Here is a 19149-nt window from a genome sequence, read left to right on the forward strand (position 1 = left end):
TGAGGTTGGATGTGCTCAGATGGTTCAAAACTTCTTCAAAGATCCTGAGGGTTATGGAACAAAAAAGGTGGTACACCCAAAAACATGGCACCAGCCCTGAGTCGAAGGATCCCATTGGCTGTCCATCAAGACACTGGACAATCATCAGCCCAAATGAAGGTTGTTACTGGTGCCGAGTGCAGTCCAATAGCCATCAGACGGCATCTGCGATAGAAAGCTTTTAAGTACACAAAACGTCTTCAAAGGCCTTGTCTCCCTCAGTGCCACAAAACTGCCTGCTTGGAATTTGCACGAGAGCACCAAGGTGTGGGAAAGTTTTATTCTTTGATGACAGAAAAATGGAACCTTGACGGTCCTGATGGCTTCCAACTGTACTGGCATGACAAGGACCTGAGATGCTTTCCACACGGTACAGTAGAGGGGGCGCCATCATGATCTAAGGTGCAATGGAGCTTCAGGTTGTGCAGGGGCATCATATGGCAGCTGGCTATGTGGAAATGTTGCAGGGGGGATCCCTCATGACTGAAGGTCCTCGTCTGTGTGGTGATGGCTTTTTCAACAGGACAATGCTATACAAGTAGTTCACAAAGCACTTCTTCCAGAGGGATAAGCTTACGCTTTTGGACCATCCTGCGTGTTCCCCTGATCTAAATCCAATTGGGAACATTTGGGGATGGATGGTAAGGGAAGTTCACAAAAATGGACGTCAGTTCCAGACAGTGGATGCCCTCCGTGAAGCCATCTTCACCACCTGGAGCAACATTCCCACTAGCCTCCTGGAAGCACTGGCATCAAGCATGTCCAAACAAATTTTTCAGCTGATTAACAAGAATGGCGCAGCTACTCATTACTGGCTCCTTTTATGAACATTTTATTTCTACTTTTGATTAGCTGACAAACACCCTATTTCACTTTAATTGATGTTTGCAATAAATTGCTTACGCCAATTTTTTTGTCCCGCTCACATTTCTTTTTGCATCTTGAAGCTCTACTTAGAACCTCCTTAAGACCTAACAGTGCAAAATGTAAATTCCTGCATTTTTTAATTGGTCTTACAAGTTTGATCAGGAGTGCACGTACGTCTCGTTAACGTACCACAGCTGAAATACAGTACAGTAAACCCTCATTTATCACGGTCAATGGGTTCCAGACCTGACTGTAATTAGTGATATTTCCGCAAAGTAGGATTCCTTCTTTATAAAAGAATACTTTTGTAGTTATGGCATGTAAAGCCCATTTACGACCTTCTAAATACGTTTTTTAACATTATTAGAGCCCTCTAGACATGAAGTAACACCCATATAGTCACTTTTACATTTGTATTACCCAATATACAGTAGTAGATATAATAAGAGAAAATAAGCCATTTAAGACACAAAACTTATGCTCGTGTGTGTTGCAGTAAATGTGCTCCATATGGAGAACGGGAAGTGTTTTTCAGAGTTTTAGGTTGTTGTGGGTTACGTCCGCAACAGTAGCCCATGTCATTATTAATATTATTATGTGATTATTATTGTGCCTGTTGTGAGATAAACATGCAATAAAATCCAGCGATCAAGTCTGATGCTTGTCTCATTGAACAATTACTGACACTGACCAATGCAGAATACTACATTTACACTTAATTACAACATCATGGCTTATATTTGTATTTTACTTCATTTAGCCATTTAATGCTTGAAAATGTTTCATTTACGCAAAAAATAAGTACAATTTGCTGAAACATGCATTTTTTTTTTTACTAATAATAGGCCATATTCAACTACAAAACAGCATGATTTATTAACTAATGTATATTTGAAAAACCTTAGTAGAGGGAGGCCGCAAAATTCGAACCGTGATGTGGCAAGGGACGACTCTATATTAAAAAAAATTAAAATTTAAAATTAAAATTTAAAATTTAAAATCAAAATTTCGAATAACGTACCTGTGAATGTGTATGCCATTGCTCTTGGGGCCCTCATCTAATCTGTCACTAACCCGCCAGCTTTCTCCAAAAACATTCAAGTCCCTGACTAGCGTCCCATCTGGCTTCATGTACTCGTTTCTGGTAATGCCGTCGTAGTTTCCACACAGTCCTCTCACAGCGTTCTTATAGGTGCTTGGCAGAATGATCTCTGATACACGGAGAGAAAGGTTACTATTCAAGCTACAGAGTAATTGATGTTTTTTTGTGCTTTACCTCCGCGACTTTTCCCGTCGAAGAGCACAGTAAGTCCAAAGTCGGTTGCTAACTGAACCTGTCTGGTGTTCATTGTGATGGTTAATCCGTCAACTGGCGTGAGAGGAGGCGAAACTCTCTCCCTGTTCACCTAAACAACACAAAAAAAGTTATATTTCACCGTTTTTAGCATAAGAAGCATCAAAGACAAATACCCACCAGAACTGCCTTCCTCTGCAGGAATTGAACGTTGACGCCGTAAACGTCGACATACATCTGGTCCAGGAAGGAAACCTTCTTATTTCCACCACGTCGGATGTTCCTACCACGTACAGTCAGCGGCACTAGCGAGCCTTTCAGGTCATGATCCCGAGTCAGGACGTAAGTATACGGGCCCTGGAAGTGATGCGTGAAACTGTCGAAGGTTCGGTAGTGGGGATCCCCAGACACACTGCACTTGTCAAACTCTGGAAAGACAAGGGTATATAGAAACAACATTACTGTAGTACCATTGGAAATTGATCTGGTCATCTTTGTCTTATAACTTAGCATCATATTTATGCTAACTGAAAATTTCACAGAAAATTATGAATTTTTCAAGTAATATTGGTATTTTATTCTTGTTAAATTAGGACTTTTTTGCCTCGTAACTTTGTGTCTTTTGCCTTGAAGGAAAACTGCACTTTTTAAATTTTTATTTCGCCTCCAACAAAATGGTGCATGCACGCTGTGACCATGATAACATTTAATACTTACAGTATTTTGCCATTCTTGGTTCATTTTAAGCACAGCTGTGCAGGTCACATTATGTAAATGGAGTGCTGTTGGTGGCTTTTGGAATTTTTTTTCAAAAGGCTTTATAAGCGGAATTGGTGCGTCCTATTACGTGCAGTCTTAGCTGCCTCTTTTTGGCCGTTTGTATTAGGGATGCTCGCATCAGGGTTTTATGCTGCCGACTCCAATACCGATCATCCATCCATTTTCTATACCGCTTCTCCTCATTAGGGTCGCGGGGGCATGCTGGAGCCTATCCCAGCTGACTTCGGGCGACAGGCGGGGTACACCCTGGACTGGTCGCCAGCCAATCGCAGGGCACATATAGACAAACAACCATTCACACTCACATTCATACCTATGGACAATTTAGAGTCGCCAATTAACCTAACATGCATGTTTTTGGAATGTGGGAGGAAACCGGAGTACCCGGAGAAAAGCCACGCAAGGGGAGAACATGCAAATTCCACACAGAAATGCACAGAATCAAATCCAGGTCTTCCCGATCTCCAGACTGTTACTGCGTTGGCCAACATGTTCGATACCGATCATCCAGGACTGAAATCATGCGATATCGATAACATGGATTTATGATGAGTGCTATTGGCCAGGCGTGCCGTATAACGGGGAAAAGTCAGGACAATTCCAAGGTCCCTTGACTGCCAGGTGGCCCAGAATTCCTGGGTGCACCCCTGCTACTGGCCATATGATATGAAAAAAGGAACCATAAAATCACCTTGTTTAGACAAAAATATATTTGACTTACTTTTTGAAGAGAACATATATGAGTGGTGAAACTTACAGAGGACGAGACGCCGTCTTTAAGGAGACTTTGGATGTGAGAGTACATTGGTGGAGCTCCGGGTAATTGAGAGAGCACTCAGGCTGGTCATCTCGTCCGATGAATTCAATTATTTTTCCGGTTATTATCTTAGCCTTCTGATTGTCACACACATACGGGCGAGTGTTGTCCACCATTTTGGCTGCGTTAGCCGCTGTTTGATGATCACACCGTGAGCCACCAAAACTAACCATACTACATCAAGTGTTCGTTCTTCAAATGCCGTATTAAATGAAAGCTGTTTAACGTGCTACCCCTGCAAGATAGTGTTTGTGGCATGTGTCGGTAGTTAAGTTCCACACGGCAGACATGATTGTTTTTGTTTTGGCACTGTGAAGGAAAGTGGGAGGACAACGCTCCCCAAGACATTAGTTAGGGTAAGACACTAAACTGCACACATGGATCTCTGCGGACTGCAATAGTACGAGCCACAGGTGATTGGCTTTTGTGATTGGCATTGTGAAAGGCATTTATTGGCATAAGCCTATCACGTTTTTCCCATGGTCGATCGATAGGAGAATCCCTAGTTTTTATATCTTTAGAACGCACAGAAAGAGAAAGACGTGTGTTAATGTGTCACTGTAAGGATTGTGGATGATGGGCAAAATAAAAAAAAGAAAAAGTTTCCTTTAGTATTGCAAATATATTGTTTGATTCCATGATCAAAATGATCTCATGATTTAAAATGACTTCTAAAAGTGGCATAGCAACATAGGATGCACAGTTGGGAATATTGTGACATTAGCGCTAACACCAGAGGTAGAAGAAAGTCAGTGTTTTGCAAGTCTCAGGTCTTAAATCTCAATAAAACACGTGTAAGTCAGTCTAAAGTCAAAACAAGGCTCGTCGAGTCATACTGAAGTCATAGACTTGAAATTTTTCAGTCCCTACAAGTCATATGCACTGTTTAGTGTCTCTCAAATAAATTTAATTTTAACAATGTAACAATCTATTACATTTGACAAATAAAATGAATGCAGTTTTATTTTTTTAAATAAAATACGACCAGTGTGACAAGACTTCGTCACAGAGTGCTGACATAGCGTTCAGGATTTAGTCAGCGCACAGAAAAGTAATCCACACCCTTGTTGTATGTTCTTAAACCTGATTGGATGTTAATAGATGCATTCAATGAGGCAGATTCAGAGGGAAAATGTGTTTTCTTGATGGAAAAGACATAATAACATAATCACATATTAGTTCAATACTTTAAAAGGGGATACATTTTACTCCACACATTCACCGAAAGTATTTTCAAGTCATCAGGCTAAAGTACGAGTTAAGTTCTGAGTCATTGACGACAAAGTCCAAGTTGAGATGATATTGTCAAGTCAAACCAAGGTCATCTAAATTGTGACTCGAGACACCTTTGGCTAACACAATGTGAGAGGTGTCCAGGCTGAGCCATCAATATTATAGAACAGTGGTTCCCAAACTTTTCACGTTCGTGTGCTCCTGAAAGTACACATTTGACTGGAAGCCGTGTACCCCTTTCTCCTTCACACTTAAAAAAACATTTCAACTTTTTAAAAAAATCTTCCTTAACTTCAAATATTGAACATGATGAATTGGTTAATTAACTTTATAGTAAGTAAGTAATTCTGGTTCAAAAATGAAATGTGTATTTAGCACAGTCAAATTTTGACAAATGTTTTACATGAGCACTGATAAGCATAGCAGCATAGCATACACCCTCAGGACTTACTGGCAGGTTGGCAGTAGACGTCTCCATGTTTGTCCAGGGCGCACACTGAGTTGGAATCACAGCTGTGGTTCTTGCACGTGATCTGGCCTCCCAGGTTACACATGCACTTCTCAACGCATTTGTCCGTCAGCCACGAGTCTCCCACCTGCAAAAACCCCCCAGTTTTTTTACATTGTTAGAGTTTTGAAAATTATTTTATTACCTTAAAAAAGACAAACAGTATACATTAAAAATGTTTTAAAATTCCAGTTATTTTAAACCGATACAGGTAACTTTCTGCATCTCAAGACTGATATGATACCGATAACCTTTTTTTGTCTACATTTTTAAAATTTAGATGTTCAAACTAAAAATTGGTATTATTTGCGGATGATACTACTCGCCTTTTGTTCTGGGGAAAGCACACATGAGCGAATTAAAAAGGTGGTTTGATAAAACAGATTATCCTTGAACTTAAGTAAAACTAAAATAATGCTATTTGGTAATAGCACAAAGGACATGAATGACCAAATACAAATAGACGGAGTGGACATTGAAAGGGTGAATGAAAATACATTTCTGGGGATCATTATAGGTGAAAAAATGAGCTGGAAATCTCTGGAAATTATACAACATAAGGTGGAGAGAAATACTTCAATATTGAATAAAGCTAAATTTGCTCTTGATCAAAAATCACTCCACACTCTTTACTGTTCTCTGGTATTACCGTATCTAACTTATTGTGTGGAGATATGGGGTAATAAAACTATAAAAGCAATCTTCACTCGCAAATGTAACACAAAAAAGATCAGTGACAAAAATCCATAATGCCACGAATAGAGAACATACAAATACCTTCTTTTTAAAATCACAAATATTAAAATTCTCAGATTTTGTAAATTTTCAAACAGCAAAAATATGGATAAAGTAAACAATAACCTATTACCCAAAAATGTGTGCTCAATGTTTTTTTTTCCCCCTCATCGCGAAGCATTTGGTACAAACTAGCATGTGAAATGTCTCTGAAAGTGGAAAAAAATAGTAGCGCTTAATTTGCTCACCCTCACAGTACAGGTAATCTCGCCTCGTTGGAGAGTTATCTGAGAAATTTTAATGTAAACAGATTTATCAGTATGATGTCATAATTCCCTCATATCGGCCCGTGCACCCCTATTTAAAATATATTTTAAGATATTTTTTCTTTTATTCAATCTTAATATTTTTTGTAAATAATTACCACTTACACAAAGCTGAACTTATAATACATATTGTTAGAGATAATTGTGATAAGTTGAAATAATTATACAAAACATAGAGTATGATTTTAAATATTATCATAAAATAAATTCATTTGTTAAAAAAAAAATTGAAGTTTTTAATACTCACATCATAGTACTCTCCGTGTGAATCCAGGCAGCCACATTTGCTGAGCGGCACACATTTGCCGTCGCTGAGGACAAAGCCGGCATCGCACTGGCAGCCTTCCACGCAGGCCGTCGGCGGCAGGTGGCAAAAGATTGGGAAAAGATTTGAGCAGGTCGGTGGGCAGGGGGCAGTGCAGTCGGAATAGTGGCTGTTAGGAGGGCAGGGCAAGGCTGCAGAGGAAGATCAGAATTAGTCGATGTTGGCATAGAAATTGGTCGTTTTGGATGCAGAGCAGCATATCATGCACAGTTGTGTCTGTTCTAGTATTACACTTTATAGCTACAACGATTCTGATCCGCTTCAAAGCTAAGTAATGTTAGCAATGACACAAAAAACAAACACAAAACATTTACCGCCGTCATTTTTCCTGACGAAGCGCAGAAAAAAAATTCAGAGGCGAAGCAGCATATCATGCACATTTGTAACTAGTCCAGCACCAACGACAACTAGTTCATACATGGTCGTGACTAGTCCAACATCAGCATCATTTAGCACCAACACAAAAAAAAATTATATTTCAGTGGCAAGGCAGAATATCATGAATAGTTGTCATTATACCAGCAACAGGTGCAACAATTCTCGTCAGAATAATTTAAATAAATAAATAAATAAATAATTCCCAAGGCAGAGCATTACAGAGCCTCCGTTACAACTCTTGATAGCGCTGTAGCATGTAAAGTTAGTATTAACACAAAAAATAGGTCGTTTGTGTTTGAGGCACAGGAGCATAACATGCACAGCTGTGACTATTCCACCATAAATTCCATAAAAAACATAAATTCTATTAAAAAAAAAGATTTTTCAAAGCAGCGCAGTTTTCACTATTCCACCATCAATTACAACAATTCTCATCTAATTGATAACAGAAATGTTAGCACTAATACATGAAAACACACCAAAAAATGTATTTTTCAGAAACAGACCAGCATATCATGCACAGTCATTAAAATAGGTAAACAGATAAATGACTTACGGCAGAATGTTTGGTTCCTCCAGGTGACGGTCACGCCGGCGCTGTGGCAAGCCTGAGCGTACGCCTCTACATTGTCGCAGAGCGTGGCCTCCATGCCGTCGTACTCGCACATGTCATACACGCAGTTCCTTAAGAAGGCCTCAGGGGGCACCACAGAGTGGCAGGGCTCGAAACGATCGGACAGAATGACACGAGCACACTGGTCCTCGTATTGCTTCTCCTCCTCTGCCATGCAATTGGGGTGGACATCCGGTCGATTGTCTGGTTGACAGCTGAGACAAAAAAATAAAGAGATGAAAATGAAGTAAAAAATAAAGTAAAATCAAGTAATTGATGTAATATACTGACCCAGGGTCACTGTCGCCCGCTGCCTTCCAGCTGTTCCCCAGTTGAATGACATCCTTGGCAGGTTTCTTGTCAGGCATCAGGTTGTCGTCAGACGACTTGTGGTTGTAATTGCCGCACATGCCGCAAAGCTAAGAAAAAAAACAGTATATTATCATTTATTTGTATTATTTTATTCTACATTTTAAAATTTTAATTACTATAATTCTTTCAAAATGTATGACTGTTAAATGCATATTACAATATAATGCTGCAAGGATTATGAGGCATGTTTAATTTACTAATAACATGTATTATACTCTCCTCCCTCCTCCATGAATCACCACCTTATCGTGGTGGAGGGGTTTGTGTGCCCGAGTGATCCCAGGAGCTATGTTGTCGGGTCTCCCAAGGCAAACAGGTCCTAGGCAACGGGCCAGACCAAGAGTGATTCAGAAGACCTTTATGAACAAACTTATGAGGAGGGACCGCACCTCGCCCGGACATGGGATACCAGCCAGGCCTGGGGGAGGGCCTCGCAGGAGAGCGCCTGGTGGTCGGGCTCTCACCCATGGGGCCCAGTCGGGCTCAGACCGAACGAGCCACACGGGATCTCCCCCCCATAGACCTACCACCTGCAGGGGCAACCAAAAGGGTCCGGTGCATTGTGCTTTGGGTGGCGGTCAAGGGCGGGCGCCTAGGCGACCTGGTCTTTGGCCGCCAAATCTGTTTCTTGGGACATGGAATGTCACTTCTCTGGCGCAGAAGGAGCCCAAACTTTGCCCAAAGTTTGGGTTCTGGATCCGAACTCTTGGCGAGGGGCTGGACCTTGTTCTACTCTGGAGTTGCTGCAGGGGAGAGGCGGCTAGCTGGTGTGGGCTTATTAGTAGCCCCCCGGCTTGGTGCTTCTGTGTTGGAGTCATCCCCGGCTAACGAGAGGGTCATTTCCCTATGCCTTCTGATTGTTGAAAGGGTCCTACTGTTGTTTGTGCGCATGCGCCGAACGGCAGTACTCAGCGCTCTTGGAGTCAGTCAGAGGGGTGCTGGAGAGCACCCCAACTGGTGACTGTTGTTTTGCTGGGAGACTTTAACGCCCATGTGGACAATGACATTGTGACCTGGAGGGGCGTGATTGGGGGGGAACGGCCTCCCCAATCTGAACCCGTGCAGTGTGATGTTGTTGGACTTCTGGACTTCGGGACCGGGACCGGACGGCATCAGCCCAAGAATCATCAAGGACTGTGCTGACCAGCTCTGTGGAGTGTTAAGGCATTTGTTCAATCTCAGCCTGAGCCTGGAGAAAGTCCCGGCCCTGTGGAAGACCTCCTGTGTGGTCCCGATACCAAAGACACCACGTCCCAAGGAGCCTAACCACTCCAGGCCTGTTGCCTTGACCTCTCACCCGATGAAGACCATGGAGAGGATTATCCTGCAGCACCTGCGACCCCTGGTGGGCACTCAGCTGGACCCCCTGCAGTTTGCTTACCGGCCTGGGATAGGAGTGGCCGACGCAGTGATCTACCTGCTGCACAGATCACTGCTACACCTGGAGGACAGCGGGAGCTGTCATGTTTTTTGACTTCTCCAGTGCCTTTAACACTATCCAGCCGTCACTGCTCAGAGTGAAGATTGAGAGTGTGGGAGTAGACCAACAACTGACTGCATGGATTATAGACTACCTCACCAACAGACCACAGTATGTGAGGCTCCGTCACTGTGTGTCTGACATGGTACTCTGCAGCACAGGTGCCCCTCAGGGTACGGTGCTCTCCCCTTTCCTCTTCACCCTCTACACCTCGGACTTCACACACAACTCCACACAGTGTCACATCCAGAAGTTCTCCGACGACACAGCCATCATTGGTTGTGTTTCAGAGGGGAATGATCTGGAATACAGGACGGTCATCAGGGACTTTGTCAGCTGGAGTGAGCTTAACCAGCTACAACTCAACACCAGCAAGACAAAGGAGATGATCATTAACTTCCAGAGGAAAACATCCCACTTCACACCGGTGAACATCCAGGGAGCGGACATAGAGTTGGTAGACAGCTACAAATTCCTGGGTGTTCACCTTAACAACAAACTGGACTGGTCCGTCAACACCCACGTCCTCTACAAGAAGGGCCAGAGTCGCCTCCACCTGCTGAGGAGACTGAGGACCTTTGGTGTGTGCAGGACTCTTTTACGGACCTTTTATGACACTGTGGTGGCCTCAGCCATCTTCTATGCTGTGGTCTGCTGGAGAGGGGGCAGCACGGACAGGGACAGGAGCAGGATCAATAGACTGATCAGGAGAGCGAGCTCTGTCCTGGACGGTCCTTTGGACTCCGTGGAGGAAGTGGGAGAGAGAAGGCTGTTGGCTAAGCTTACATCCATCATGGACAACACCTCTCACCTCCTACATGACACTGTGGGTTCCCTTAGCAGCTCCTTCAGCAGCAGATTGTTACACCCCCGGTGTAAGAAGGAGAGGTTCTGCAGGTCCTTCATACCGACCGCTGTCAGGCTCCACAACACCTGCACCACCTGAACCATGTTGTATTCACTATGTCACTATGCATTCTTTACTTGTGTATCTTGCTTGCTGCTGTAACAAGTGAATTTCCCTGCTGTGGGATTAATAAAGTACTACTACTACTACTACTTCTTCTTTTCCATCACAAACACCATGTTCGAATATAAGGATGTCCACAAGTGCACATGGCACCAGGACACCCTAGGCCGCAGGTCTATGATCGACTTTGTAGTGGTATCATCAGACCTGCATCCGCATGTTCTGGACACGCGGGTGAAGAGAGGGGCTGAGCTGTTAACTGATCACCACCTGGTGATGAGTTGGATTAGATGGTGGGGGATTATGCCGGACAGAACCGGGAGACCCAAACGTGTAGGCAGAGCTTCACCTGCATCCCGGGAGAGGACGAGAATACTGAGTCTGAATGGGCTCTGTTCCGTGCCTCCATTGCTGAGGCAGCCGATCGGAGCTGCGGCCGTAATGGTCGGTGCCAGTCGTGGCGGCAAGCCCCGAACACGATGGTGGACACCAGAGTTTAGGGCTGCCGTCAAGCTGAAGAAGGAGTCCTATCGAGCATGGATGGCTTGCGGGACTCCTGAAGCAGCTGATAGGTATGGGCAGGCCAAGCGGAACGTGGCTTCGGCGGTGGTCAAGGCAAAAACTCGGGTGTGGGAGGAGTTCGGTGAGGCTATGGAGCATGACTTTCGGTCGGCCTCGAAGAGGTTCTGGCAAACCGTCCGGCGCCTCAAAAAGGTGAAGCAGTGTCGGGTCCACACTGTTTACAGTGGGGACGGAGGCCTGCTGACCTCGACTGAGGATATAGTCGGACAGTGAAAGGAATACTTTTGAGGCCCTCTCAATCCTAATGACATACCTTCCATAGAGGAAGCAGAGTCTGAGGACACAAACGTGGACAGTTCCATCACCGTGGCGGAGGTATCTGGTGTAGTCAAAAAGCTCCCCAGTGCCAAAGCTCAAGGAGTGGACGAGTTTCGCCCTGAATTCCTCAAGTCTCTGGGTGTTGAGGGACTGTCTTGGTTGACATGTCTCTTCAACATTGTGTGGAAGTCGGGAACAGTACCTCTGGATTGGCAGACTGGGGTGGCGGTCCCCCTTCTCAAGAAGGGTGACCGGAAGGTGTGTTCCAACTATAGGGGGATCACACTCCTCAGCCTCCCTGGGAAAGTCTATTCCAGGGTGCTGGAGAGAAGGGTACGACCGTTAATCGAACCTCGGCTACAGGAGGTACAATGTGGTTTTCGTCCTGGTCGCGGAACACTGGACCAGCTCTACACCCTTGCAAGGGTACTGGAGGGTACTTGGGAGTGTGCCCAACCGCTCTACATGTGCTTTGTGTACTTGGAAAAGGCATTCGACCGTGTCCTTCGCGGTGTCCTGTGGGTGCTCCAGGAGTATGGGATTGGTGGCACGCTACTACGTGCCATTCAGTCCTTGTACAACTGGAGCAGGAGCCTGGTTTGCATTGCCAGCAGTAAGTCAAGCCTGTTTCCAGTGAACGTTGGCCTCTGCCAAGGACGCCCTTTGTCACCGATTCTGTTCATAATCTTCATGAACACAATTTCTAGGCGCAGCCAAGGTGTTGAGGGAGTCCAGTTCGGGGGCCTTAGGATCTCATCTCTGCTTTTTGGGCAGGAGCTGCAATATTTGCATATTGGATGCATGGTCGAGGGTACAGACACGTGTGAGTGTGGAGTTATGTGCACAAATGCCAAAAATGGTCCTATCTCACAATTCCCTCCTTTTTATTTCACATTTAATAGTGAAATCACATGTTTGAGACTCATGGGGGGTATACGGCGAAGCGAGTTTAGTGGGTTTGTGAGCTGTGTTGAGTGGAAAGCCGGACTTGCCTGTTGAGCGAAGGTAGCTCTCTTTTAAAGCAGCTCTATCACCATGGTAACTTGTCCAGGCTTTCAAGTTAAAATCAGCTATGAAAGTGCCACTGTTTCACTGTTCAACTAATTCGGAGATGGCGTCACCCGAGGGTACATGGAGGAAAAAACATGGAAGAAACGAACATTCCCTGATGATATATTATCCACCTATAAGTGAGATAGATTTTCAGACAAGGGGATACGCTAGATATGCTCACAGGAGCACCAGGAATAAAATGCACTATGAAATATTCATAATTAGGCCAACATTAGCAGACGTAAACGTTACCTTGTGTGAGTATTCACGTCAACACTGCCATCTAGTGGTCAAAACAAAATACAACAAGAAGACATCCTGCTAAGATTAAAAAAAAAAAAGGTTTTTGCACCAAATTATTTATTTTGTAAATGGATAAGTGTTAAAATGGCAATGTTGTGCAATGTTGAGCGTTGATAAATAAAAAGAAGTCTTAACTTGCCCATTACATGCTCTCAAGCATTATTCTGTCAGCGGTCCTTCCTCACTCTATTGGCGGCGGCAGTGTTGCTTTTAGTCGTCATAATCTTTTGGGAACTCCTCATAACGCTCCGTAATAATTACGTACGCACGTTTTGTAAAATACAATGGCTCGGATCGCTTCACTTTTTAGCTAAAGTAGAATAACATGACGTTAAACGCCCTCTTTCATGTGAACGCGCACTTAGCACCAAGACGAAAATCGGACTTGACAAAGTATGTTGAAATCCACCTTCGTGGGACCAATTAAGTCTGATTGCGGATGTCTTGTCTAGTTGCATTTTGAGCACAAAGCCTGGGTTTGTTGAGCCACTTTCACCGTATACCCCCTTGGTCTGCGATGTAATGAATATAATATAATAAACACGAAATATGTTTTATTTTGGAGCAATTACTGTTGTAATTTACTTTTTTTTAAACCGTCCTGTGCGCTGAGGTACAGTGGTGACGCACCTTGTCAAAGTATTCGCCGGGCACGGTGATCTCCAGGTGATGAACGCCGTCAAATTTCACTTGCAGACCAAAGTTGGCATCCAGCAGGTTGTACGCTCCGCTGGTTATCACCTTGGCGCCACTAACCGAAATCGGCGTTCTCACACGACGTCTGTTGACCTACACGAGGGGGGGGAGGGGCAATATAACAGTGAGTTGCTGTTGTTATTTTACATTATTTGATATTACATTCATGAAAATTGTTACCCACCAGTACTCTGCGGCCTTTCTGTAGTTCGATTTCCGTGTCATGAGGGAGGTAAACTTTGACTGAACGAACGTACGAGGCCTCTGGTTGACCGCGCTCCTCGTTTTTCGCCACTATCTTGAAGGGCGTTACCCTCGTGGCGTTACATACCTTGGGAGAGATGGAAAAAAAACGTACAAAAGAAAATCGGACCGTGAAGAAAACCACAAAAAAAAAATCCAAATTGTAAAAACAAATATATGTATGATAAAATGTACTTTCAAATACATTTACAATTCAGTGAATACAAAAAATACAAAAAATTACCAAATAAAATTTGCAAAAATGTAAAAATAAAAATACCAACAATTTCCCAAGTATAATAGTTTAAAAATGTCATAAAATAATAAGCTTTTAACTTTAAAGTACATTTACATTTCAGTAAGTCATGAACACCCCAAAAATAAAATCTAAAATAAAATACCTAAAATGCAAAATAAAACTGTAAGACAGTCATGAAACAATAATTCAATAATATTCAATATAATATAATCAATATAATATTCAATTGAATATTCAATTGAATATTATTGTCACGATCTATGGGTTAGCCTGCGTGACAGTTTAGTGTGTTTACACTTTTATGCCTTAGTTCCTGTTCTATGCTCTTATTTTGGTAGTACTTCCTGTTTTGCCTGGTTTGTGTCTGCCTGCTTTGCTTTCTTCTTTATCTCTTGCACCTGTTGCTAATTTGAGTTGTCCTTCTATTTAGTTCAGGTGTGTGCATCTTACTTGGTTGTTGCATTGTCTGTGTTTGTGTTTGTGTAAGCCTGACGTGCTACTGCAAAGCTTTCTTTATTGAAACTTATCATTAAAAGATAAGTTTTTCCTGCAACGACTGCCTGCTTTCTGCATACTGGGGTCATCGCCACTATGCCAAAAACAAGACGTGACAATTATATTTTTATTATATATATGGCATGTTCTCCGAACCTGCTGATTAAAAAGGGAGTCAAAATTTTAAGTTGAGCTGAACTCAAAGCTTATATTTCAATCATCACTGCACATTATAAAAAAAAAAACATGTAAAAAGACTGTACAATGTTAAGTTCATGAAAAATAAGGGCAAATAAAACCTCGCATTCACAAAACATTCAAGTCAGTGATAACAATGTGATGATTGAACACCGCATGATTTTTACATATCAATACATAATTAGTTAATAACATTTCATTCACGTGGAGTAATTTGGCCCCATAACGGCTTGTTGCCTCCAATTTACCCGTGAGCCTAATGAGGACATAGAAAATGGAAGGATGGATGGAACAACCCTTTGCTCCACAACAGTTACAACCAATTTCCAATTCGCCTAGGACTAACAATTACAAAATATACCATACATAGAATAGAAGACTCTTGTAAAGATCTCTGCAGGTTTGGAGAACATGATTTATATGTTTTAAGTTATTTTTTTCATGCAAATGAAAATGACATGAGTATTTACTACAATATAATAGGCTATAGCTATGTATATAATTATTTGTTGTACAGCCTATAATTATTTGTACTAAAGCATTTTTCAGTTGTATATTATATGAAATATTAAATAGTAGAACGATACCTCGACAAGAGTGTATGTGCAGGTGCCCATGAAGGTGTGCATCACGCCATCAAATGTGTAGTAGTGAGGGTCTCCAGCAACGTGACATACTCCTTTACCTGAGGAGAGAGTTCGCCTTTAAAGGTGCCATGTCTAACACACAGTTTATCAGCAGTCATTGTTAATATGTGTGTAAGACATTTTGAGGCTATTGTATTAAGGCCACATTACGACAATTTCTATAATACTAAAAGTATATATTGCATTATGTTTATCTTTTTGGGGGGGATTTTTTTTTAGATGAAGTTGTATGACATCCCCATCAGCAGCGTAGTGCATCACCAGTGACTTTTCCCCAACTTCGTACCGTGAGCAGAGCTCTGAGGGCCTCACCTATTAAAATGTGCATGGAATTCTGACTAAAAGTCTGCGAGCGACAGAAACCCAAAATGTGCATATGGACAAAAATATTCAGAGTAACTGAGGCAATACTAAAAAATTTAAAAAAGCAGCCCGATATCAAAGCACACATTACCATTTTTAGAGAGCACGTTTCTACATTTTTCCTAATTGATACCACATTTTAGATGAATATGAGCTTAGCAAAATCTGTTTAATTTAAAGGTGGATGCCAAGACTCAAAACGGGGCTGAAGTTAGCTCGAAAATTGGTGTTCCCGACGTATATTTTTAGAAATATTTAACTTAATGGCGACATACACCATCAAAATATTAGGTATATAATAATTATTTTATGAGGAACCAATGTTGTGTCTTATTTCAAAGCACCAACACAAGAAAATCCCATCATTTGTGGAAAAGGAAAGAGTAACACGGCCCTCACAAATAAAGGCTGTGCATAGTAAATAAATATTACTAGTGATGACATACTTGACATATGCAACGTATGCAAAAAACTTACTTTTTGATAAATTGTCTAAAGAAAATGGAGAAACGAAGCACTGAGGACATATTAGCTCTATGTCTTGTAAACTTAAACCCTATCGAAGTATTTCATTGATAACCTGATATTTGTTACAATTATTATTAGCATTATAATTATAATTATTAAATCAAACACATAATATTAGTATGATTATAAAATGTTTTTTATATATATTTTAGTCCGGATACTATACACTGGTGCGTAATGGTGTTTACGATAAATGACAAATAATATCCATCAATGTCATGTAAAATAAGAACTTTCCACAAATGTTTCAAGGCAATAATGGTGTGATGTTTTGCATGCAATGCTGGATAAATATGATTTCACTTCACCATTAAAATGTGCGTCGCCTTTTTGCCATGTCTCCAAAAAGTGCGTAGGTCAGCTACAAAGGTGGCATACCGGTGCGCACATTCTCACATCAGGTTGCGTTTTTATAGATCACATACTTTGCGTGGAAAGCGGTGCACGCAACTTTTTAGCCCTGTTTTGTGCGTACGCAAGCTTTATAGATGGTCAGTTTTTGGTGTTGAAGAAAGTAGTTCCTTCTCAAAACAATATACATTCAAAAGAGTAATACAATCAACCCTCACAACTTCAAAAACCCCTTAAAAGTCATGTTTTCTGATTACATTTTGCATATTTTTTATTTATTATTTGTATTTAGAAAAATGTTATTTATTAAAAATGGTATTGTCGGAGTGTGACAAATTACCGATACACAAACTACTACGATATGTAAACTTATGATGGATCATCAATACGCTATTGTTTTTAAAATATAAATGAATCAACTATAACTGCTTTAAACATCTTTCACCGTTTCTCCCCAGTACATCCAGGAGATCCTCCTTGTGCTAGTGGCACAAAATTGGGCGGAAGTCACAGAAGAAGAAAATGTAAACAACGGCATCGTGGTGGACGCGAGTAGCCAAGCTAAATTGAAAGGTGCGCCAGCGCAGTTCAAATCAAAAGTGTATATTCACTTTGACTTTTACAGCGTGGATGGGACAAAGCTGGAGAAGGACTTTGCAGTATGTAAGAAATATCCCAGGCCATCCCTGTATTGTCATCAATACAATTTCATTGATATACTGTACAATATGAAATACATTTGAGGTTACAGTATTTATAGCTTAGAAGTTAATTTGTCTATTATTGAAATAGCATATGTATGTTAATAAATGTTTTGGTTTATATTTTTTCAAAGTTCAGCTTTATAGATGCCAAGGCATCACATACCAGTAGAGTGGCAGTCCAGGACGCCCTCCAGCACTTTGCACTCCTGTGCTGGGCTGCACTCCCATGGCTCACAGGTCACATTGCGGTTGTTGTTACACTTACAACGCTCCGAGCAGTCCGTCTCTGTAAACCAGGTATCTCCCACCTACAAACATTGTACATAAATGACCCTACAAAAACAGTGGCGTAGAAAGTAGAAAGCTACTTACCGGTCTGTATTTTCCGTTGTTGTCCGTGCACCCGCACTCGCTTAGTGGCACACATTTGTCACCGCTCAGGATGAGTCCAGTGTTGCAGATGCAGCCTTCCACGCAGGGTTGGTCACAGGTGCCGCCCGGCCCTGCAGGATCCTGACAGCTGGGTTGGGGGCAAGCGGAACCGCAGTGGGTGTAGTGACTTCCAGGGGGACACTTCAGAGCTACATTGGTGGGCAGAAACAAAATAGAATATCATGCCAGGGGCCCTAAGAAAGGGGGACGTATCTCAGGGTGCCTGCAACTCACGGCAAAAGGTGGTGTTCCTCCAGGAGATGGGGACCCCAGCCACAGCGCACATGTCTGCGTAGCTCTCCACGGCTTGGCACAACGCCACAGTCTGCCCCCCGGTGGCGCACATGTCGTATATGCAGTTTTCTAAGAAGGGCTTGGGGGGTACGACGGAGTGACACAGTTTGAAGATGCCTGAAAGACGAAAAGACATTTTATCATGAAAATACATCCAATGATAACAGAGAGGGAAAGACACAACTTTATCATAAGAATATGTCCAGTGATAACTGAAGGATGAAAAGACATCACTTTATCATGAAAATACGTCAAATGGTAACTGAAGGATGAAGAGACATCACTTTAGCATGAAAGTATGTCCAGTGATAACGGAAGGATGAAAAGACATCGCTTTATCATGAAAATACATCAAATGCCAACTGAAGGACGAAAATACATAATTTCATCACGGAAATATGTCCAATGATTACAGAAAGAGGAAAAGGCACAACTCTATCATTAAACTATGTCCAATGATAACTGAGGGAGGAAAAGACACAAATCTATCATGAAAATATGCCTACTGATAAATGAAGGATGAAAATACACCATTTATCACGAAAATACGTCCATTGATCACTGAAGGACGAAAATACATCATTTTATCATGGAAATATGATAACTCAGAGAGGAAAAGACACAACTCTACCATGAAAATATGTCTATTGATAACTGCAGGATGAAAATAGGTCCAATGATAATTGAGAAAAAGCCATGACTCTATCATGAAAATACATCCAATGATAACCAAAGGAGGAAAAGACATCACTTTATCATGAAAATATGTCCATTAAAAATCTGTGAATGTGTGCTGGGGGGCTACCGTTGACATCAGTGATCATGCCGCAGCTCGTTGGTTTCTTGGCGTCTTCCTCCACCTTTTCATCACAGTCCTCCTGGCCACCGCTGTTAGTGCAACTGTATACAATACAAGTGCAAATAAAAGAACTAAAACTATATATTTTTATTTTAGTATTAACAAAAGTTGCAATAAAATGAGAATAAAGTTGTAATATTCTGAAAA

General features: G+C 42.0%; 1 protein-coding gene across 1 annotated transcript in view; it reads right to left on the reverse strand.

The window, feature by feature from the left end:
* The window catches only part of LOC129195021 (IgGFc-binding protein-like), an 88591-nt gene that overhangs the window by 16077 nt on the left and 53365 nt on the right, over positions 1 to 19149 (reverse strand). Inside the window, exons 62-75 of the mRNA XM_054800713.1 lie at positions 18949 to 19043; positions 18084 to 18260; positions 17790 to 17998; positions 17581 to 17725; positions 15412 to 15509; positions 13814 to 13960; positions 13564 to 13722; positions 8207 to 8334; positions 7859 to 8130; positions 6847 to 7055; positions 5482 to 5626; positions 2381 to 2628; positions 2183 to 2312; positions 1928 to 2117 (exon numbers count right to left, since the gene is read on the reverse strand). Of these exons, the coding sequence (XP_054656688.1) occupies positions 1928 to 2117; positions 2183 to 2312; positions 2381 to 2628; positions 5482 to 5626; positions 6847 to 7055; positions 7859 to 8130; positions 8207 to 8334; positions 13564 to 13722; positions 13814 to 13960; positions 15412 to 15509; positions 17581 to 17725; positions 17790 to 17998; positions 18084 to 18260; positions 18949 to 19043 (2352 nt within the window). The remainder of the gene's footprint in view (positions 1 to 1927; positions 2118 to 2182; positions 2313 to 2380; positions 2629 to 5481; positions 5627 to 6846; positions 7056 to 7858; positions 8131 to 8206; positions 8335 to 13563; positions 13723 to 13813; positions 13961 to 15411; positions 15510 to 17580; positions 17726 to 17789; positions 17999 to 18083; positions 18261 to 18948; positions 19044 to 19149) is intronic.

Source organism: Dunckerocampus dactyliophorus, chromosome 15 (assembly GCF_027744805.1).
Source record: "Dunckerocampus dactyliophorus isolate RoL2022-P2 chromosome 15, RoL_Ddac_1.1, whole genome shotgun sequence".
In the NCBI taxonomy this organism is placed as follows: Eukaryota; Metazoa; Chordata; class Actinopteri; order Syngnathiformes; family Syngnathidae; genus Dunckerocampus; species Dunckerocampus dactyliophorus.